This window comes from Stegostoma tigrinum, chromosome 2 (genome assembly GCF_030684315.1).
Source record: "Stegostoma tigrinum isolate sSteTig4 chromosome 2, sSteTig4.hap1, whole genome shotgun sequence".
Lineage (NCBI taxonomy): Eukaryota > Metazoa > Chordata > Chondrichthyes > Orectolobiformes > Stegostomatidae > Stegostoma > Stegostoma tigrinum.
This window is the reverse complement of record NC_081355.1, coordinates 30,430,087-30,454,215: the sequence shown is the minus strand read 5'-3', so window position 1 is coordinate 30,454,215 and position 24,129 is coordinate 30,430,087. Positions and strand designations below refer to the sequence as shown.

Here is a 24,129-nt window from a genome sequence, read left to right as displayed (position 1 = left end):
AGCCACACTCACTGCTACAATGTGTAGATCACCTTTAGAGTTACCAATCACTACCATCTCTCTTCTTACTGTCTTCTTTTTTTAACTATTTAAATGTCTATAGAAAATATTTGATTCTTTATGCTGCTGCCAATTTTCTTCTCATATCTGCCTCTCCTATTTCACTTTTGCACTTCCCTTCCGATTCTTGTAATCACACTGGTTCTCACTTTCATTACCAAATTGACATCTGTCATATGCATTCTCTTCCTACTTCATCTTACTCTCTACCTTTCTTGTTATGTAGAGAATTCTGGGTTTGGTTGTCTAATCTGTCACTTAACTGAATCTGAATTTTTAGCCTTTTTAAAAGACGGCCCATTGTTCTTTTACAATTTTGCTTGTTAATCTTTGAATCTGATTGACCTGGCAGAGGTATGGTCTTACTTCATTGAAATTAGCCACTCTCAAAATCAGTATTTTTACACCAGACTGCTCTTCTGTTTGTTGTGTACCTTGATCAGAATGTACATGAAAATAATAATACCATCTGATTAAAGGAACGAAACAGTTGTCATATCATTGAAATGTTATAAGCTTTTTTACTTGTACACCACATAAACTTCAACAGTCCCAGGAACTGGCTTACCACCACCTACTAAGTCCTCAAAAGAATATAAAACTGTCAGTTGTTGAGCAAGTGGAAATGGTGGGGATGGGAGGGGGTCAAGGCCCTACCCCTCCTCCCCTTTCCCAGCCCTGCCTCTGATCATTTTGAGATCAGTCAAAATGCATTTGGAAGACCATTTCTATTACATTTCATGGAATCTCTGTTATATGACCTAACCCCGACTCTCATCATCTTTGCATCTGGGTCAATGCAGCTCCTGACAGTCTTCAGGCTTAGTAAATTGGCATCTTTCCACTCCCAGCTTGGTACTTTTTCTACAACATTAGCCAAATCTAGCCCTGTCACTGTTGCCTGTTATTTCTTTGTAAATACATGAGTATAAATTACCAGGTTCTCAGTATCACTTTGCAATTATCAACTTCTGCGGTTTTACAAGATTTTCATTTCGAGGTATACAGAGGAAATACTGAATTGTTACAGCTTCTGACACTTGGATGAAACATTAAAAATTGAGGCCCTGTCTACCTGTTTAGATGAATGTTAAAGACGCTATGGCATTAGTCAAAGAAGAGAATTCTTCTGTACCTTGGTCAGTAACATCAAAACAACTTTTTTGTTTCCTTTGTGCTAGCTGTCTGATCTGGCTGCATGCAGATTTTCTGCCAGATTTACCAAAATGATGACTGCAACTCAAAAGTGTTTCTTTTGTGAAGCATCTTGACTATTTCTACGAAATGAAAAATATTATATAACATTTTTGTTATAATAAAAGCCAAGGTACTAAAATTTAATAGTAGAAAATTGCAGCATACTGGAAAACAAGACAATTGAGCATTTAAAAAGCGGCCTTGAATAAAAATAAATATGAAACAAATGCACAGGAGTTCAATCTGAAAGAAAAGCTAACTGAATGTGTAACTTTAATGTTGATGGGATTATCTTTGCCTTATTTGATATTCAATTTTTATTTCAGATTTCTAGCACTTGATGTTTCCTTTACCTCCACAATTATAAAAATATTGCTTCTACATCTTGGTGCATTTGACTTTCTACTACTCAGGTTCAATTGATCTTGATTATAATGATTCTAGTAACAATTAAGTGCAGGGGCTAGTTATCAATGGTATTTAAATAGGAAACCAATTCTTCAAACACCTGCATGCCTAAATTACTCATTTTAGGCAGTTGATTTCAAAATATGCTTTTATGCAATTAAAAGCTCAGATAAAGTCACCCAAAAAACAATTTACAAACATGATTTATAACAATATATGGCATTACTGTCATATTCCGGATGTAGCAAGTGATGGTCAACATTTTGTTTTGAAGCAGCAGTTTTTGTTCTAAAAAAGCAGAAAAAGAAGGATACAATTGGACCAAGATATGAAGGCAAGCTGTAATGTACATATAAAGAGTTCAAGATCAAACTCCTTCAGCAATTATGATCAGCTCAGGCCTCTTTTGGAAGAGAGTAATGAACTTGAACATTAACGGACACCCTCTTGCATCTGCCAGTTCTGGCAACAGAAGAAAACACAAATTACAAGTTAAAATCAGATTGCCAGTCTATTAGACCTGAGGCTGAGACACACACGCATGCAGCCTATTCATCTGATTGCAGATGGAGTACTTTTCGTGACAATGAGTTCTTTTCAGTATGATTCCAGCCTGACTTCCCTAACACAATAAGACGTTTTGTTCCTATTCAGTTGCATCAAGCCCGCCTTCACCCTCTGCAAAACAGAAATTTAAACATAAACACCCTTTCTGTCTCCCAGATGAAAAATAATTAACATATTAGCTCATTGTAATTATGCTCACTGTCAAATGTTTTTATTCCACTGTTAAGGAGCTACTGCAGTGAAATGGACAGAACTTCTATGCACTTTTAGATTTGGCTTGTCAACTTATTTTGAATGCCTGAGTTAGTGATCCGTGAGTAAGCTGAATAACTGCAGGCACTCTTAACATTTAATTGTTGATAGCCCAGTTGTATAAAAATACAATTTTGCTACATGGATAATAATTTATTTTTGCCTTTTCTCAACCCTGAACTGACCAGTAAATGGCTTCAAATAAGAAGAAAACTGTGAGGCCCAGAAATCTGAAATAAAAATAGACATACAGATGGTAAGCAAATTTACATCTGAAAATTTGGGGTATAAACTTTCTCTAGAAATCTAATGGCATCTTCTTCCGGTTTGTCATCCACCACAAATACAATGATCCTCTAACATTACTGAAACATGGAAGGAGGCGGAATCTGAAAACTTGAGAATAAGAAACCTCATTAGGAGTGAGTCTTATCTGAACAAAGTACAGAATTTGGCTAAAAATATCTCAAATTAAATTTGCAATTATGGCCAGGTTTAGAGCCAAGGTGTGTGTATGATTGGGTGGGAGGATGTGGGGAATGGGGACTTTGCCATCTTCCCACCTCTGTACACTGAAGCTCAGGCAGGAAGGGCAGAGGGCATTCCTCCCATTCAGTATTCAATTAGCAGCAAGCAGGGAACTTCCTTCAATGGAAAGCCAAGCTAGTAAACCCTTTTGCCTGGGATTTTAGGAGAAGGAAGTTGGTGGCTTCATTCACAGGCACTGTGTTAATTGAGAGATCCATTACATGTGAGGGAAGTGACACTCTGAAAGCTAATTCTTGCTCTGGCTTCTGGTTTCTTGTCCCCCCTCCTTGCTGGAGACACTGCTACCCCTTATCCTACCCATACCCATGTCTATCTCGGGATCCAGCGATGATCCAGTGAGTTCAATACAGGCAGTAGCACTACTCCTCGTGATGCTGGCAGCACTGGAGATCTGCCAGGCATAGTGGCAAGACTGATCAAGTATAACTGCACCGCAACTCCCAGAAAGAAGCTACACAGGATTCCCTCAGCTCTCCAACAAGTGTGCAGAACCATTTTGCCAATTGTATGTCTATATTCATAATGATGAAATTTGTTTATCTTCAACACTGACAGAACCTGATGGGCACCAAAACTGTAGTTCGACTATAGAAAAGGTTGAGAGTAGGGTGGTCTGAAATAAAGTTTCAGGGAAGCAAGATGGCACCAGCAAGCAAGAAGTTGGATTGAAGTGTGTCTACCTCAATGCCAGGAGCGTCTGGAATAAGGTGGGTGAACTTGCAGCATGGGTTAGTACCTGGGACTTCGATGTTGTCGCCATTTCGGAGACATGGATAGAGCAGGGACAGGAATGGTTGTTGCAGGTTCTGGGATTTAGATGTTTCAGTAAGAACAGAGAAGATGGTAAAAGGAGTGGAGGTGTGGCATTGTTGGTCAAGGACAGTATTACAGTTGCAGAAAGGATGTTAGGGGACTCGTCAAATGAGGTAGTATGGGCTGAGGTTAGAAACAGGAAAGGAGAGGTCACCCTGTTCGGAGTTTTCTATAGGCCTCCGCATAGTTCCAGAGATGTAGAGGAAAGGATAGCAAAAATGATTCTCAATAGGAGTGAGAGGGACAGGGTAGTTGTCGTGGGGGACTTCCACTTTCCAGATATTGACTGGGAACACGATAGCTCGAGTACTATAGATGGGTCAGTTTTTGTCCAGAGTGTGCAGGAGGGCTTCCTGACACAGTATGTGGATAGGCCAACGAGGGGCAAAGCCACATTAGATTTGGTAATGGGTAACGAGCCCGGCCAAGTGTTAGATTTGGAAGTAGGTGAGCACTTTGGTGATAGCAATCACAATTCTGTTATGTTTACTTTAGTGATGGAAAGGGATAGGTGTGTACCACTGGGCAAGAGTTATAGCTGGGGGAAAGGTAATTATGATGAGATTAGGCAAGATTTAGGGAGCGTAGAATGGGGACGGAAACTGGAGGGATGGGCACATTAGAAATGTGGAGCTTATTCAAGGAAAAGCTCCTGTGTGTCCTAGATAAATATGTACCTGTCAGGCAGGGAGGAAGCTGTAGAGTGTGGGAACCGTGGTTTACAAAGGAAGTGGAATCTCTGGTCAACAGGAAGAAGGCGGCTTATGTTAGGATGAGATGTGAAGGCTCAGTTCGGGCACTTGAGGGCTACGAGGTAGCCCGAAAAGACCTAAAGAGAGAGCTCAGAAGAGCCAGGAGGAGACATGAGAAGTTGTTGGCGGATAGGATCAGGGCAAACCCTTCGGCTTTCTATAGGTATTTAAGGAATAAAAGAATGACGAGAGTAAGATTAGGGCCAATCAAGGATAGTAGCGGGAAGTTGTGTGTGGAGTCAGATGAGATAGGGGAAGTGCTAAATGAATATTTTTCAACAGTATTCACTCTAGAAAACGACAATGTTGTCGAGGAGAATACTAAGATACATGGCTACTAGACTAGATGGGATTGAGGTTCACATGGAAGAGGTATTAGAAATCCTTCAGAAGGTGAAGATAGATAAGTCCCCTGGGCCGGATGGGATTTATCCTCGGATCCTCTGGGAAGCCAGGGAGGAGATTGCCGAACCTCTGGCATTGATCTTTAACTCGTCATTGTCTACAGGAATAGTGCCAGATGACTGGAGGATAGCAAATGTGGTTCCCCTGTTCAAGAAGGGGAGTAGAGACAACCCTGGTAATTATAGACCAGTAAGCCTTACCTCAGTTGTTGGTAAAGTGTTGGAAAAGGTTATAAGGGATAGGATTTATAATCATCTATAAAAGAATAAATTGATTAGGGATAGTCAGCACGGTTTTGTGAAGGGAAGGTCGTGCCTCACAAACCTTATTGAGTTCTTTGAGAAGGTGACCAAACAGGTAGATGAGAGTAAACCGGTTGATGTGGTGTATATGGATTTCAGCAAGGTGTTCGATAAGGTTCCCCATAATAGGCTATTGTACAAAATGTGGAGGAATGGAATTGTGGGAGATGTAGCAGTTTGGATCGGAAATTGGCTTGCTGAAAGGAGACAGAGGGTGGTGGTTGATGGGAAATGTTCATCCTGGAGACCAGTTACTAGTGGTGTACCGCAAGGGTCGGTGTTGGGTCCACAGCTGTTTGTCATTTTTATAAATGACCTAGATGAGGGCGTAGAAGGATGGGTTAGTAAATTTGCAGACAATACTAAGGTCGGTGGAGTTGTGGAGAGTGACGAAGGATGCTGTAGGTTGCAGAGAGACATAAATAAGCTGCAGAGCTGGGCTGAGAGGTGGCAAATGGAGTTTAATGCAGACAAGTGTGAGGTGATGCACTTTGGTAGGAGTAACCAGAAGGCAAAGTACAGGGCTAATGGTAAGATTCTTAGCAGTGTAGATGAGCAGAGAGATCTCGGTGTCCATGTGCACAGATCCTTGAAAGTTGCCACCCAGGTTGACAGGGCTGTTAAGAAGGCATACAGTGTTTTAGCTTTTATTAATACAGGGATCGAGTTCCGGAACCAAGAGGTTATGGTGAAGCTGTACAAAACTCTGGTGCGGCCGCACTTGGAGTATTGTGTACAGTTCTGGTCACCGCATTGTAAGAAGGATGTGGAAGCTTTGGAAAGGGTGCAGAGGAGATTTACTAGGATGGTGCCTGGTATGGAGGGAAGGTCTTACGAGGAAAGGCTGAGGGACTTGAGGCTGTTTTCATTAGAGAGAAGAAGGTTGAGAGGTGACTTAATTGAGACATATAAAATAATCAGAGGGTTGGATAGGGAGAGCCTTTTTCCTAGGATGGTGACGGCGACCACGAGGGGACATAGCTTTAAATTGAGGGATGAAAGATATAGGACAGATGTCAGAGGTAGTTTCTTTACTCAGAGAGTAGTAAGGGAATGGAACGCTTTGCCTGCAACGGTAGTAGATTCACCAACTTTAGGTACATTTAAGTCGTCATTGGACAAGCATATGGACGTACATGGAATAGTGTAGGTTAGATGGGCTTGAGATCGGTAAGACAGGTCGGCAAAACATCGAGGGCCGAAGGGCCTGTACTGTGCTGTAATGTTCTATGTTCTAACCTACTACCCGCACTGTATTAGATGTCACCACTTCTATCAGCAGATATAATGCAAGGTACCTGAAACTGCTGATGGTATTTATTAATCAAGTCATTAACAGTGTGGTGATAAATGAAATATCCAAGTTTATTTTACAAGATTAATGAAAGATTATACCCAAACTTTCAGATTTAACTGACTCCAGTGTTTTTTTCAACATTCACAGTTTCTGTCTTAATTTCAGAATGCCTACATTCATATGTTCTTGGCATCAGGTGCAGGATGTGATCAAGGCTGCTGTCACTTTGATGCCATTGAACATGGAAACATCTTCAGGCTTTGCTGGTCAATCTTTTGATGCACACCAGAAGTTTCTAGCAAAGAAAAACATTAACACAATTAATAGTGATGGCTAAATGCAGAACAAATTAACATTTGTTTGAAATTTGTTTCCATTGATATAGGTAGATTTGGTTGTCCTGCTTCACACTGTTTTGCTTTAGCATCTATCACTTAATGGGGCCTATATTCCCATTTAATATTGGAAGTTTCACAATTTTGGTTGCTTTTTAACTCTTCCTCTTGTTGCTGACCTTCCATTTTATGGCCTTCCCCCAATCATTAACCCATCCTCTTGCTGCCAACATTGACTTGTGGCCATTCCTGGTCAATTATCTTTCTCCTCCTTCTGATCTGCCAACTAGTGGCCTCTCCCACTTATTTGTCCACTTTCTTGCTGCCAAGACTATGATTTGTGGTCTTCCCTGGTAAAGATCCTTTCTCTTGCTGCTAAACCTCCAGCTTGTCATCTCTTCCACTCCCCAACCCACCTTCTTGCTGTTGAGCCGTTGACTTGTAGCCTTTGCTGCTCCCTAATTCACATCTTGCTGATCTTTGCTCTCATTGAACCTCCTGCTCCCCGACTTTCACATTTGATGCTTCAGTTTCCCAAACTCTCATTGTGAGCTTCAAAGATGCCCCTCCTGCTTCTCACCACTCATCCCCAGAGCCTTCATTTACAGCAATGGTTTAAGAGAACAAAACTGTGAGCATACGATTCTGGCATCAGGAGGTTCAATGACAGAAAGAATCAGGAAGAGAGTGAGTCGGGCTGGCAGAGGCCATTGGTTGGAGGGTTAGCAGCAGGTAGGTGGTTTGATGGGTTACATTGCAGGAGAGCAGTGAGTGTTGTGGAGGCCCAGCATTAAGAGAGTGGATTATGGATTGAGAGAAGTTGAGAACCATGAGTAAGTGAGAGGAATGTTCTACATTGACAGGGCATCAAAAGCAGGATATGTGGTGAGCGAGAGATTCTGGAATCAAAATCAAAAGTAGATTTGTGGTAAGTAGCAAGCTACCAGAGTGTTTGTCTTAATTTTTAAAAATTTATTTTATTTTACAAATTACAGGAGTATTTGATTTTCCAATATGTAATTTAGTGATCAAAAGCGTTTTGACATTCAGTGTATATCGTTTTAATGTCTTTGTGTTCTAATCAGGAAGGTCATGGAGGACCTAACTATAGCTTTTTCATCAGTTTCAGGCAGGTTATGTGATTTGTTCAAAACAATTTCACTTAATATTGCACTTTTCTGGAATACAACTATAACTTTACATGAGGACTCACTGTAACGCATTTGTATTGTGTTTAGTAGTGCAGATGCAGAATCAAAAACTATTCTGCAGTATGAATGGGATTACATGTACCTTATTAAATTTCCCAGAGACTAAAATACAGGGGATTGTCCAAAACAATTTGAGATTATTGACACACTAGGCTATGTGTGTGTATGTAACGTGGCGGTGTATGCTATAACCCACAGGCATGGAATGTGATTTCTATCAATCATCAAATAGAAAATAAATTATGTGCTCCTAGCTACAACACTTTTAAAATGTAATCACCTAACATGGGACATATCTAATTATGACAAACAATATGCAAATCAATCTTGCCAAGTCACCCAATTCATCCAAATCATTGGCCTTTATTTCAAATTGAATGGAGTATAACTGTGGAGGGCTTGCTAAAACTATACAAGACACTAGTTTGACTACAGTGGAATGCTGTGAATAGTTTTGATCGCCTTATCTAAGGAAAGATATACTGGCATTGGATGCAGTCCAAAGAAGGTTCATTAGGTTGATCGTGGGTGTGGGTTATTGTCTTATGAGGAGAGATTGAATAATTTTGGCCTGTACTCAATTAGATTTAGAATGCGAACAGGATCTCAGAAAAAGGGTCACCAAGTTATGATAGAGGAGAGGACAAATTTCGTATCTCGGATGGCAGGCAGCCTGTGAATTTTTTAAATCACTGTTGGGCTGTAGAGGCTAGGTCTAAGATGCAGAAAGACAGATTTTTAATCAACAAATGAATCAAAGATAATGGGGAAGGCAGGAAAGTGGAATGGAGGATTATCAGATCAGCCATTGTATTATTGAATGGTTGAACTCTCTCAGCTGACTTCTGTTTCTACATCTTATGGTCTTCTAATATTGTGATATTGACAATGCCCTGAAATGACTCACTGGAAGTAATGTAAATCTTCCACTTTAATTACCTATTTCAGATCTCAGTAGTAGGGTTGTACATTGTGAACCATGTTTTTTTTTTGTCCTCTATCCTATATTGTTAGTACTTATCACTTAAAAGGCCACAAACTAACAGGAAATCTGCCATGTAATCAAGATGGCAGATTATGATTGGTAACTGAAACAGGAGGAACAGTTGAATATTTTAAAAATAAGATCTTTTAAAAAAGCACACTGTTCAGAAGAACAGAAGTAACATCAACAGATAGGAGAACAATTGATCAAAAGCTTGTTGAAGTCTGTTTTTTAAATGAGTTTCTTTAAAGATGGAGAGAAGCTGAGAAATTTGGGCATGGAATTCTGATCCTACAGTCCAGGCAAATATCATTATGGGCTGTTGCTTGATTTCGAGAATAATGTTCCTTGGAGTTGCAAATTTCTGCCATGGGAAGAGGCACTTAACTGAATGTGATACTTTTTCATTTCCAGATCATGGGTCATGATGTCTCAAGAAGTCTAGTGACCTAGAGTATAGTGCAGAGGGTATCGCGAAGAGAATTTAATTATGGATGTTGCTGCTCAAAACACCTTTTGTGCCAACACAGGTTCAATGACTTTCAAGCATCTGTTGTCTATATGCACGTTCTTGACAAGAAACTCCCAGGTTCACATCCCTTTCATCAATTCTCTACTAGCAAAGAACTTGGCAAATGGGCCTTGGTAGATGCTTGCATGTTTGTTTAAACTTTGTTTAATGTTTAGATCTTGATCATTGTTAACACTATCTTCACTGGTTGGTGATCGGACTTTGGTACCATTTCAAGCTACAGTGTCTGAAATGCAGAGTCTTCCTTTATCTGTTTGGTTATTGAGGATCTTTTGGACCACTCTTTATCTATTTGCTCACCCCACTTTGCCTCCATTGCAGCCCTACTGGAATCGAAGAGTTCCTGATAGCATCGCTCAAGGGGCCGCTTGAGTGCACAAGCCTCTCCACCAGTTCAAGATCACAATCCTTGGAAGGTACACAAATCCATTGGGGAGGAGCATAAAAACTAAACTTGTCAGAGTGCGGAGATCCTGGAGGTTTATAGCCCTCGGGGTTGAGGGCTTTAGAAAGAGGTCACAAAGCTAAAGACCAGTGAAGGCTGGGAGAACGGATGCCATAAATACAGCAGAGGAGAGTATTAGAAAGTCCAGAAGTCACAGAAGCATGGGTGTCTGCAACAGTCGGATTCAGGCAGGGGAGGAGACAAAGATGGCCAACACTACAGAGGTTGGAAAAACGTCGTTATACCTGCAACTTGCAGACATCAGTACATGACAGAGTGAAAAGCACTAAAAAGGAAATGCTATAACATTGTTTCTGTCCGGGATAGGGAATCCACCAGAAGGGTAAATTATGATTAAATGACCAAAATGTTACTTTGTGAGCCTGTAACTCTAAATCTCAGCTTCAGGGAGATTAGGGTATTTAAATATTACTGTACCAGCTGCGATGGAGTGGGGTGGTGACAGAAGTACATTTTACTTTCTCATGATGGAAGTACTTTTACGACCTGAAGCCGAGAAAAATGACTTAATGCATGCTCCGTGACAACCGCCTATTTGCGTTTATTTTAGTTTATGTGCCGCATTCAGTCTGGCGGGACCTTGAAGAAGGACTTCTTCATCCCCTGGAGACAGAACAATTGTTCGGTATCGCTGCAGTTTCGAGAGAAAAAAACACAGGCGAGTAAATACCAAAAACAATTGAGCGCCTCTGACTGGAGTAAACAAGCTCCGAGCAGATGGTCACCACCTTACCTGAGCTGGCGGGTCCCCAGGTGTGGCGAGCGGCGCGCGCTGGCACGTGCAGCGCCTCACCTGCTGGCCGCGCTCCGCCCCACGCGCTCCGCACCTGTCGCTGCTCGCACCGCACGTGCCCCTTTGATTGACAGACCTCGCGTGTCAGCTGCCGCCCAGCCTCTTGTTGCTCCTCTCTCTCACTCACACACACACACACACAGCAACAGCTGAAGACAAGGGCGCTCGGCAACCGCGAGCAAAGGTTGCCATTGTCTGCCAAGCGCTCGCTTCCCCACCATCCTTTTGTCGCGCTGCAATTTGTAAGAGTCACTAAGTTGATTGAGGGGTTGAATTCAAAGAACACTTAAAACAAAAACTTCTGCGTGCATCTTAAACCCAGGAGTTACTTGTTTCCTTGAATAGGAATTCAACGTTGATTTATTAAACCACTCTTTTGGCATCGCTTAGGATTTGCCCCTCCTAATGCACCATGGACAAAACATCAATTCTCGCAGATGCAGTGTGACATTTTTATTTCGAGGTAATCCAACTTACTGGCTTCGCCAGAAGCATCCTTCACAACCAGAAATCAACAAAAAAAAACTGTTACCTACAAATTACTGAAGGATACATCTCGCGAAGCGGATTCTAATTCACCCTCCCACCTTGCCAGTATAAATCTGCTAACTGCCTCCAGCTCTCTGTCTTCCACTCTAAACTGTTTCAGTGCAAACCCTTCTGATCCACGTTAGCGGCAATAACTGGAGCTTATGACTGTTCGACATTTGTTTAATATCCTGCCATATAATAATGGAAAAAGCAGGTGTTTGTAAACCATTCCCTTTGAAAGTTAGCCCCGAGCTGTAATTCATTTTTCTGCATCTGCCATTTTTGTTTTGTCTTTTTTTAAGTTCAATTTTCCGGAATTTACATTTATGCATGCAATCTGAGTCCACGCTAGTTTCATTACCCTCGCTTGCCGGAGTAACATTAGGCTTCATGGCATGACTGTCCCTTTGCAGGGCACGATGTGAATTTAAGGGTTGAATCAATTTGTTCGTGGTCTCTGGGGTTCGGCTGGGGTCGGTGGATGGTTGGGTGGGGAGTGTATTCCTTGCCTTCTAATTGTCATTTCGGATGGAGGTCATTGCTCTGTCTGTCAGTGGGTAAGTCACTGTTGCTGATCAGCATTCTCTGGAGAGGAAGGCGGCGCTGATTGAGATTTCAAGAAAAGGCTTCAGAATGAGCCAATTCTGAGGTTGTGCGCTCATTTGGAGCTCACAAATTGCTTTCTTTATCGCATTTACCAGGAGTCTGTCCATCCTTTGTGGATATCATGTGCTGCCTGAGGCAAATTCTGCTGGCATTTCTGGGGTTTAATTTGCAGAAGCAGCAATGCACTCTTATACTTTCATGAAGTATTGAGTCTTAATAGCAACACGGTTCCATGTACAATTGGTATGATTCCGTCATTGTTGTTTGCTTGCAGTCAGAAATCCCTTAAAAAGTTTCTGATCTTTTTTTCTGAGGAAAAACTGGCTATACGGTTACAAATGTATGTGGTCCATTGTAATGTTGTTCCTCTGGATTTTACAGTTACCATCTGCTTGAATTTGGTTAGCTACAGCTAGTGAGAATGGATTCAGTGACAAGGATGAATCGGCAAGTTGAGTGGATAATGCAAGATTCATTTTGTAACTCAAGGTTTCAGTCATATAGAATAACAACCATTCTTTGATTGAAAGGAATGTTTAAAAGTCTTCACTGACAGCCTATGATGTGGATTTTTGCCATAATTTGTTGTCAGTGGCACATTGTTTAAATGAATAGAGTGTGCAGGAAATAGGTTTGAGTCAATTTTCAGCTGACCAAAATGACGGAGTCTGTGGAATAGATTCACAGAATCTTGCAGTACAGAAGGAGGTCATTTGACCCATCATGCTTGCTCTGGCTCTTTGAGAGAGCTGTGCCTGGTTCCTACACCACAGCTTTGGGCCCATAACTTTACGAATTTGGTTCTCTTCAAAGTTGTTTCCAATTGTTAGTTGAACATTCCCAAGGAATCTACTTCCACAACTGTTTCAGATAGTACATTCTAGATTTTAACAATTCTTGTATTGAAAACATCCTCTTAAATTTATTTCTAGTTTTTGTACCATTTCCATTAAATGTGTATCTTTGGTCGCAAACCCATTTACGAGTGAAAACAATATATCCTTATTCATGCTTTGCTCTCAAGAACCTCTCACGATTTAGAAAATTTCTGTTAGGGGGCCTCTTGTTCTGAGGAGGATGATCCCAACTTGTTCAATCTCTTCAGATAACCAACATCTCTCGCGGTACCATCTGAGCAAACCTCCTCTGTATCTTCTGTTAGGTTTGGACATTCATCGTAAATTGTAGTGCCCAGAATTCCTCAGAAACCGCTGATGTGGGCCTAACCCGTGATTTGGAAAGTTTTAGCATGATATCTTTGCTTTTGTATTCAATGTCCCAATTGACAAAGACAAGTATTACATATATGTTCTGGATGAGCTTTCATAACTGTGCCAATACTGTCAGCGTGCATCTCAGTGTGATTGTGCTCTTTCATCCTCCCTCAAAATATTTAAATTTAACTTACAATAACTCTCTCTATGTTGATCCTATTTAAAGTGCCTCATTCATTTCTATACAACTCAATATAACTTATGCTGCAAGTTTCTAATCACCAGGACAGTCATTCACATTTGGATAGAGGCTTTTAATAGTTTTCAAACATGCTATTGATTGTGATCCTGGTGACATGCTGTACCTTTTTTATTCTTTCATGGGATATGGACATTACCAGTAATGCCAGCATTTACTGTGGGTGTATAATTCACCTTAATCTGAATGGCTCACTAGGACTTTTCAGAGGGCATTTAAATGTCAATCTCATTTACAGCATAGAACAATGCGGCATAGCAATGGGCCTTTTGGCTCAACATGTTGTGTCAAACATGACACCAAATTAAACTAATCCCTTCTGCCTGCTCTTGGTCCATAGCCCTCCATTCATTAAGTAATCATATGCTGATCTAAAAGTCTCTTAAATGCCCCTATTGTATCTGCCTTCACCACCATTCCTGGCAGCATGTTCCAGACTCCTACAACTCTATGTAAAAAAAACTTGCCTCTCACATCTTCTTTGAATGTTCACCCTCTCACCTTAAATGAATGACCCCTAGTTTTAGATATTTCAACTCTGGGAAAAAGATTCTGATTGTCAACTCTATCTATGTATCTCATAATTTTACTGATTTCTATCAAGTTTCCCCTCAACCTCTGCCGCTCCATAGAAAACAACCTGAGTTTTTCTTGCCTCTCCCTATAGCTCATAACCTCTAATCCAGGCAGCATTCTGGTAAGCCTCCTGCACTCTCTCCAAAGCCTCCACATCCTTCCCACAATGTGCCAACCAGAATTGAACATATATTCTAAGTGTGGCCTAACCAAAGTCTTACAAAACAAAGTTGCAATATGATGTTCTGTCATACTCAACTTGACGAATAAAGGCAAGCATGCCATATACCTTTTTTTCCTCCACCCTATTAACTTGTGTGGCCACTTTCAGGGAGCTAGGGACTTGAAACCCAAGATCCCTCTGTACATTGATGTTGTTTGGTCTTGCCATTATTTGTATAATTTTCATTAACATTTGATCTCCCAAAGTGCAGCACCTCACAATTACCTGGATTAAACTCCATCTGCCATTTCTCTACCCATATCTGCAACGGATCTGTGTCCCGCTGTATCCTTTGATAACCTTCTACCGTATACACAACTTCACCAATCTTTACGTCATCTGCAAACTTACTAACATACAAAACTACATTTTCATTCAAGTCAATTATATCTCTCACAAACAGCAGAGGTCCTAGTACAGATCCCTGTGGAAAACCAATAGTTACGAACCTCCAGCCTGAAAAACACCCCTCTACCACTACACTCTGCTTTCCATGGCCACGTCAATTCTGAATCCATGTGGCCAAGTCACCGTAGATCCCACGCATCTTAATCTTCTGGATGAGCCTATCATGAGGGACCTTGTCAAAAGTCTTACTAAAATCTATATGTATGGGTGTGGAATCACATGGAGGCCAAAGCAGGCAAGGACAGCAAACTTCTTCCTTACAGGACATTAGTGACCCCGATGGGTTTTTAGAGCAATACCTCTCAAGATCACTATCATACCGGGGGGATGGTGACACAATGCTAATATGAACTAGTAATCCAATAGTTTGGGGCCATTGATTCAAATCTGACTCAGTAACCATTGGAATTTAAATACAATTAATAATTTTGGAATATAAAGCCATTTCTGTACTGGATACCAGTGACAACGATTATAGAGTCATAAGGTACGGACACAGACCCTTAACCCAATCTGATTCACCAATGCTCTTTCTGAGCTGAAATCTGTCATCTTTACTTAGCCCGACTTACATGTGACTGCAGACCCACAGTAATGTGGTTTACTCTTAGCTGTTCTCTGCTATGGCCTAGCAAGCCATTCAGCTTAAAGGCAAGTAGGAGCAGGATGCGAATGTTGACCTTGCCTATGATGGCCATGTTCCATGAAAGAATAAGAAAAATCCCATTGCAGAATCCACCTAGGCTGATTCTCCAGTGTAATACTAAAGGAGATAACAAAGTGTGGAGCTGGATGAACACAGCAGGCCAAGCAGCATCTTAGGAAGGGTCTAGGTCTGAAATATCAGCTTTTGTGCTCCTAGAATGCTGCTTGGCCTGCTGTGTGCATCCAGCTGCACACTTTGTTATCTCTCTCTCTCGAATACCAAAAGAGTGCTGTACTGTCAGAGGAGCAGTGTTTTAGATGAATCTTAATTCAAGCTGTCTACATCAAAGGTGCTGAGGATATATTTGAAGAAAAGACAGGAGTTTCTCATATAATGGCCTGGGCCATCTTCATTCTTCAGATTACCTGGTCATTATCGTCTGATGTTGGTGTGACCTGACCGTCCATCCCACAACACTTCAAAAATTGCTTCTTTGGTGGTAAAACTCTTTCGGATATCCCCAGATTGTGAACTGTACTGCGTAAATCTAAGGCGGTTTTAAAAACAAACACAGTTGTCAAGCCGTCGTCACATTGTGGATTAGTGGAGTCTTACTGTGCGCAAATTGGCTATCACGTTTCCAATGTTGAAACAGTGTGTACCACTCAAAAAAGGCTTTGGGACATTTCCATAACAGTCTTCTACAAATGTCAGTCTTTCCTACCCAGCTCTTTTTAATCTCAGTTGTGATGGCAGAGTAATCACATTCTACTACTCCTCCCCTCCGATATTCTCTGCCATAACCTTTAAGGTTAATTATTAAAGTGTTAGCGTTGAAACGAACACGCCTGATCACAAGCGGAATGCACTTCTATTTTAACAAATATCCCTTCCAATCTCCGACAACCGTGCCGATATTTTCGGAGTCAACATCTGCTTCCTTTACCGGTCACAATCTTCACCTCCCTGTTTGATCTACACGTCTCTGATTAATATTTTCGACTACATTTGCTGCGATTAGATCCCATTCAACAAAAAGCGTTGAAGAGGTTCTGCTCGTTTTTTTCAACCTGTGGGTCTCGGACGAGATGTTAACCCTTCCCATGCTGTTTTAACTGCTGAGTGCCGATCCACTGAAGACATCATTCAACACTTTCTAATAGTCACTAACCAAATAGCTGTGAAACATGTTTACGGTGTAACTAATACAAAGTGTTTGAAGATGAGTCCGTTCAAATCAGAGCATGGATTTTTCACACACCCCTACCCGTTCAGATTGAACCCCAAACCAAGTGCACCTGTTATCTTTCAAAAGTGCTGTATTTGGCTGCATTAGATCATTTTGATGATAATATTAGCAATATAGCCTTATAACTTTGCTAATGAGGTAACAAGGTGTAGAGCTGGATGAACACAGCAGGACAAGCAGCATCAGAGGAGCAGGAAAGCTGACATTTCGGGTCCTAACCCTTCTTCAGAAATGGGGAGGAGAAAGGGATTCATCGGCAAGTTCCTACATCTCTCCCTTGTAGCTTTGGCCAGTCTGGAACTTGTTTTACAGTCAAGACTGACATAGCAGGAACCAGGCTCTTGTTTGAGGGGCGATGTTTAGATAACGTAGCCTTCTTCTGTTAAGTATAATCAATCGCGAGTGTCGAAATAATTTTAGAAAACCCATTGCGTTACACGTGCACGTGCCCATCACATCTTTTTTAAAACAAGGCTATAGAGTCAACAACGCAGCTCAAATCAAACCTGGTTAACACAGAATGCCACATAAATTATAAGCCGTAGTGACTATGATAGGAGGAGTCGCTGGCAAGCAAAAGTAAATTGAGAAAATCCAGAATCTTTTCGTCTTTTAGGTTTCACAAGACAACACAAAAAGGATCGTTCGCTCATCTTGTTTTCCCTCCCCCAACCGAAACAGGATCGAAATCACCACGGCCGCCAGACGACTATATAGGCACAGTGCCGCCACCCAGCGTTGCATATTGGAGTCAACGCAACTTAAGTGTTAAAAGACATGTTGAATCTCAATATATCACATTCTCGGTTCTATTTTTACGTGTCTGTGCTTATATACAAACAAGTTGAAATCTTAAGTTAATTCAGCTAGGCATAATGCAACTTCTATAGTAAGTTACGTCTGTGGATACCACAAAGACTTCTGTGTGGATCAGAATCTGCATATAAATTGTTTCGTTTATCGGGTGACAGAAACATATTTTTAAAAGAAAAACATTGGCATGTTTATTATTTGCGATAAAAAGAAGTGTCAGTCTCGTGTCTTTCCATCTTTCGTTTCAACCGAATATGTATTTAGGCCGTGAGTACCTTCGTGTTAGTCTTAAAACTGTCAATACGGTAAAAGGTGGTCGACACCAAATCTATTTGACCAGCCCCTTCTACCATGCCCAACCCACATGATGTGCTTCTTATGTTACTGCCAGCGTTACTCCACTTCTCCGGAACGGCGGAGATGGATCAATCCACCGATGTCTGAGCCAACGCATTCAGGATGTTTCACACCACATAACACTGGATTGCAGAAATGAGTCTTGTAAAAGAGTGAATGAACGGGCTCACAGTCGTTCATAATCAAAGTGGGAGAAATACACGCAGGCAATAGAGAGATCATGGCAAGTCTCCCCAGTGTTCTGTAAATCGGTTTCAGTGTCTGGCATTTGCTCACGCGAAATTGCAGCGTAGCGATTCAGACACACGGTCCCGTCTCAATTGCCTGAAACTTAACATCAGCCGACTAGGGTGTGTATTAAGTGTGCGAGAAAGAGAGAGAGAGAGAGACATCCAGATAGAAAACTCTGTGCGTGCGTGTTAAAATATAACACTCACAAAGAAAGGAATCCAGTTTGTGGTTGATTCGTGCCTGAGTCGGTGGGACGGACAAATGCCAGTCTAGGGGAGAGGAAAAAGGCATAATGCAGCTTTAATGTAATGCCAGCGGGGAAGGAGAGAGGGAGGGAAGACTGAAGGAGGAGTGGGGGGGTGTGGGGGTGTAGAGCATTTTGCAGCCATGCCCCCTTTAAGTTGTTAGTGTAAACTCGAATGAGGTCAGCCACGGCGCTTCTCATTGCACGCGCCGAGGAGGCAGCAGCCAATGAGGGGGCGCGGGGGCGGGGTAGGCCGCTGGAAGCGTTGGAAACAGACGCGATCCGAGTGAGTGACGGCCTCTGATTGGCTGGGACCGGGACACCTTTAACTAGACGTCACAATGCCTAGGACTGGATAAGAAGGGGAAGCGAGTTCGAGTCTGGTTTAAGCAGCAGACACAAGTTTTTTATATAACACAGTCTTCCCGCATGGTCAGAGGGGGAGGAAGGTTGTGCCAAAGTATATATACATTTTATACAAGAAACTAGGTTCTTCTCTGCGAACGCGAGGAGCAGCTTCTTTTCAAAGCACAGCAGCCTCTGTGATAACAGGGGGAAAAAAAGTACAAGCCAACCAAACTGCTACAGTATAAAAAGCCTTTTTCTTTACCCCTCAGTGCCCTCAATATATATAAACAAAAAAGAGAGAAAGCATGGTGCAGCAAACGAACAACGCAGAGAACACGGAAGCAGTGCTTGCCGGAGAGTCGACCGACTCCGGTTCTTCAGATCTGGGCATTGCTTGTTCACCCGCGGCGGAGTCGGTGGCATCGGATGGGGAGAAGACGGACGAGCCGAGCTGGTGTAAGACCGCCAGTGGGCACATCAAAAGACCCATGAACGCGTTTATGGTCTGGTCGCAGATCGAGAGGAGAAAAATCATGGAGCAGTCGCCGGACATGCACAACGCTGAGATCTCGAAGCGCTTGGGGAAGCGTTGGAAGTTACTGAAAGACAGTGATAAGATCCCTTTCATCCGTGAAGCCGAAAGATTGCGACTCAAGCACATGGCGGACTATCCAGATTATAAATACAGACCGAGAAAGAAGGCAAAAAGTGCCAGCAGCAAACCCGGAGAGAAAGGCGAAAAGATCAACACTAAACCCTCAGCTAAAAAGAGCAGTTGCAGCAATAGTAGCATTAGCAAACCCAGCAAAACGCACAAGATCATCCTGGGTGCGCTCAGCAAGTCTCCGATCATTCACCAGCATCCGCAGTCAGGCACTACTAGCATAAACACTACCAACCAACATTCGGTTTACAAAGCGCGGACGAGCCCCGCTTCCAAGCACCTTGTAGATAAGAAACTGAAAGAGAGGCGGTCGTTCAGGGGCCAGGGCACTACCTCTCCAGCCGCCGTGCCAGCCAGCCCGACCCTCAGTTCTTCAGCCGAGCCCAGCGACCCGGTCAGTTTCTATGAAGATCTGGTAAATGGGAGCAGGGTGCGGGTCCCAGATTCACCCAAAGACCAACGCAAGCACCCTGGCAATTTGCGATCCATCTCGCCGACCCCCTCCACCTCCCACTCCAGCTCTTCGTCGTCTATGGCCTCGTCTTCCGACGAAGAATTTGAGGACGATCTCATGGACCTTAGTTCCAGCCCCACTTTCGAGAGCATGACGCTGGGCAACTTGAGTTCGTCCCTGGATCGAGATTTGGAGTTTAATTTTGAGCAGGAGTCCGCGTCTCACTTTGAGTTCCCAGACTACTGCACGCCAGAGGTGAGCGAAATGATTTCAGGCGACTGGCTGGAGTCGAGTATTTCAAACCTAGTGTTCACGTATTAGAAAGCGACAAGTGAAAGAAGCGGACTGTTGCTGTTTTATCTTGGAGGGGGAGAAAAAGGGATCGTGAAATAAAATAATTGTGATCCAAGTGCTGTAAAACTGCGTGATTCTAACGTTTGATCGCATGTCTTCAGCAAAATGTAAGAAAATGTGCCGACGTGTTTTAGGAGCGATTGAGATTCCATTGAAAATAAAATGCCCAGTCTCGACTCTGGACTGAAAAGGAAAACCTGAAATTGATTTGCACGTACGGGAGGGAACGCAGGCTTCGCATTAAGGCAGCAGGTTTAAAGCTGTGGCGGTGAAATGAAATCGCCAAAATCAAATTATATTGGTACTGTCAAACACGCAAAGTCGGGAGATCTACATGCGAAGAGAGTGTTTCATGAGAAGAATGGTGGCGTTGGATTACTGCATTTCGCTGGGTTCATACCATGTCGTGCTGTATCGTTCAGATTCTGTACAGACTTGAACACTTACTAGCGTTAGGGCGAATCAAATCAGATAGATGGCGCTCTGTATGATTCCAACCAAGTCACCAGCTCTTTTACCCCTTATCACTTAACCCTACTCCAGTCTGCGCTGGACTGTATTTTCTGGACCAAAATTCCTTAAAAGTTCCATGTTCCACAACAATTTACAACAAACATGAACTTCTTGTCACCGATGTTTCATCCTCGTATTGTTTTGTTTCCCTTGTAAATGCAACCAGAAAACCATTTTATATGGATGTATTTATACTGGCCAAACATTTTGACTTTTTTTCGTAGGCCTGTTAATTACCTGCACCGTTTTATCTCCTTCACTGAAGGGCTAGAGTTAAACTTTTAATTTTATATTTAAATGTAGACTTTGACACTTTTAAAACAAAAGACAGAGAAAGATGAGACGTTTGATTATTTTCTCAGTGTATTTTTGTAAAAAATATAAAGGGGGTGTTAATCGGTGTTTATTGCTGTTTGGATTTCCTGATTATGAACAAAGAGGTCGATGCCACAGCGAAGCCTCTTTTTTTTAATTCCACATGTTTACACTTCAATGTGCAGGTTTTGTAGGCTGCGGTTACCTTCATGTTGGGACTGTATTTGATGTTAAAACCTACACTGTCCCTTCCCGCCCACTGTAGCCTTTTTAAAAAAAATGCCAACTTGATAGTATTTAAAAATGGAAACCCATTTGAACACTTTTACCCAGAAACTGATGACCATTCCTTTTAAAATTTCTAATGGCTGCAGTCATCTTCCACGTATATATAAATATTAGTAAAATGTTAAGGGGAGTAGGTGAACCGTGATTTTGTAATTGTTACGATGCTTCTGAAATTCAGCACCAACACAAACAAAAAGGATGCTGCAACTTCACACCAATTATGTGGCGCTCCTTAAATTGCGCTCAACTACTGGATACAAGATATTGATTTGAGTCCGCGACACTATGCTGCGTTTCTCATGCTGTAATAATGATGATTATTATTAACTTGTCGGCTGAATATATTGTTTTGGCATGAAGCTAGCATATATAATTCCGAAATCAGGTTTAGCTGTTGTGTCTTTTTGATGGGGGAGGGGTTTGCAAGAGAAGTGAGAACACCTTTGTACATTTAAATCTGTATTATATAAAACACAAGGACTGTGTGTTTCTTCTATGTGTCCAAACTACCGTGACAGGCACTAAGGTAGCAACCGCGAAAACAAAAATCTTGGTAGCTGCCCGATTGTTAGGGGTTCTTAAAAAATCTTTTATTTTAATTATTTTTAATTTTTCATCCATCCTGTGCAATATACTGTGTATAGTCTGTCAGATGATCATGCCTCAACAATTTTTTTAAAAGGTCATGCCAGCTAATCGTGTCAAGTCACTGCCTGTCAGATTGTTGATATACTCTTGTAAATAGTCTTTTTTTTGCTGAGAGAGAAGGAAATAAAATCAGCTGGAACTGAACCCTAATCACCGAGTCCCTGTTTTACTGCAAAGGAGAACGAGGGAAGGAGAAAAAGCGCCAATCTACTAAAAACTAGTTTACGTACACTAGACGTGTCCACGCACCAAACGTGACTAAAACATCCAAAACATTATTCCAAACACTGAGAATTACGAGCTAGCAAAAAAGAGTTCCAAAATCCCAACAAGAAAGCACTGTCTATGTGTTTATGTATGTGAAGTGGGGGGCAAAAAAGTCAGTAAAAATGTTAATTTTCACTTTATTCTTGTCAATTTCGAAATAAACATGCCACGCATCTCTCTATATTGTCTGAGTGGTGGTCTTTAACTCTTGTGGCATAGACAATTGTTTGAAATAGGAACATTTTCAAAATCAGAGCTGGGATTCTTAACCAGAAGATACAAAATGTGAGCTTACAAACAATATTTCAGGAAAAGCTTTTCGCCCCCAGAAAAGAAATGCCCGCCATGTCTCACTCACATAATCTACCTTCCGTTTGAGTCCGAACGCCCTTTTTCCCTCGAAACAGATGTGAGGCCGCGAGGTTAAGATCCGAGACGTGAGTTTAGTTAGAGGCATTCGGGGGTTACTTTCCCATCCGGAGCTCTTCAAATCCTGTAATTTAAACACTCACTTCAGTATGAACGGCTGCCTGATTTTCCCAGGAAGTCCGTGATTAGACGGGCGGAGGAGGTGGGGGCGGGGAGGTTGTATAGTCTGGACCAGAGAGAGGTAATGCCGTCTCAACAACGTGTGGTCTGTGCACTGCAACTGGATATGGGGCTATTCACAAAGCTTCACAATAAAGTTAACGCTACGGAGGCCGCAAGGATTTCAGTGGACTGTAGCAAGTGAATGCGACGCAACTGCTTTAGGAATTGAAACAGCAGCTCATTTTTACAGTCGTCTTTTGCAGGCCAGCCAAGGGAAAGAAACATCCTTCGTATTTTTAAGACACTACACTCGTACCAGTAGTTGCTGTCTTCGATTTATAAGGATGCATTTGTTTCAATCAGTATTATGAGCCCAACCCCCACCTCTAACAGGCATAACCAAACTCCTCTCCTCGCCGAAAGCTCCCAACCCCCAACACAAACCACAACAAAAGATTCAGTACGTTCCCCTCGCAACCCAGTGTGGGGGTGGGGGCGAGGGTCTTTCACACGAACATTAAAACCCTTTGAGCGAAACGGTCCTAACCCTAGCAAACAGTGAATGCTCTGGGGAGAGTCGGGCAGGGGAGGAGGGGAGGGGAGTGGGTAACATCACGGCAAAGCGGACACGGCATTCCCGCTTTCGGCACGCAAAAGACGAGCGGGATCCATTTTCCAACAACAGAATATTTAAAATATAATTAGGAAACACGCCTCCCAGTCCAAGATGATTGCAATAAAAGTTTTAACAAGACATAAACTACAACTATCCTGGAAAGATATGTTGTCAAATGAGCATTGCGGTACCTCTTGAGAAAGATTTCTTTGACCTGAGGGTCAAAGTTACAGGTCAGAACTTGAGTGGCATCGGCCAGGCTGTGAGGCAGACTTTACACACGGATCAGTGGGAAAAGGGTGGCGTAAACTCTTGTCTGAATATGTGAAATAGGCTTTTTGAGTAGACGGGATCCCTGCTCATTTTTTTTACGGGACTTGCGAGATTCCAAAGGGACGGAAGAAATTTTTGGAGAAACGTTTTCACCAAAATAACAGGAGAAGCACATGTGAATAGCTTTTCAGTCATTCTAACAGTCCACAAGTAAAAGATGGCGACCACTATCCAACGCTCGGGCTGTGTCCTTGGTTGCACTCGAGTGAATTCTGTGGAATAAAGGAATCGAATTTTAAGGAGTGCGTGACTTCATGTCTCAAAAAAGGCCTGAAAATCAGTGATGCCGTCCACGCCAGAGATTGAGCAAAACAATTACATTTTAATGGTATATGTGGAGATATTGTTACGACTGCTGATTTGCAGTTGCCCTTCCCACTTTAAAAAAATGGCCAAAACTGCTTATTTAGGGGTAAGAGATGCAAAAACGTTAACCTTATGTGAGGACTGTTAAAGGTAACAGAAAGAGTAGGCCGACTTTGTTGCAGTGGAGTAGCGAGCCTAATAACGTTGGCAA

The 24,129-nt window shown here is 42.1% G+C and overlaps 1 protein-coding gene and 1 long non-coding RNA gene across 5 annotated transcripts in view; one reads left to right on the top strand and one right to left on the bottom strand.

Moving 5' to 3' along the window:
• LOC125460607 (uncharacterized) overlaps positions 1–23,927 on the bottom strand; it is a 106,900-nt gene extending 82,973 nt beyond the window's left edge. The window contains exons 1-3 of one of the 4 annotated variants that reach the window (XR_009446977.1): positions 23,471–23,927; positions 22,491–22,625; positions 6,777–6,897 (exon numbers count right to left, since the gene is read on the bottom strand). This is a non-coding gene — a long non-coding RNA (uncharacterized LOC125460607). Of the gene's footprint in view, positions 1–6,776; positions 6,898–22,490; positions 22,955–23,470 lie in introns of those variants that run through there. The other 3 variants (XR_009446976.1, XR_009446973.1, XR_007249286.2) reach the window with 3 other exon arrangements.
• LOC125460598 (transcription factor SOX-4-like) lies at positions 18,612–22,313 on the top strand. The gene has a single exon (XM_048548237.2). It carries the CDS (start codon positions 18,935–18,937, stop codon positions 20,066–20,068), a length of 1,134 nt encoding a protein of 377 aa, XP_048404194.1. The 5' UTR covers positions 18,612–18,934; the 3' UTR covers positions 20,069–22,313.
• Positions 23,928–24,129: the final 202 nt, after the last annotated feature.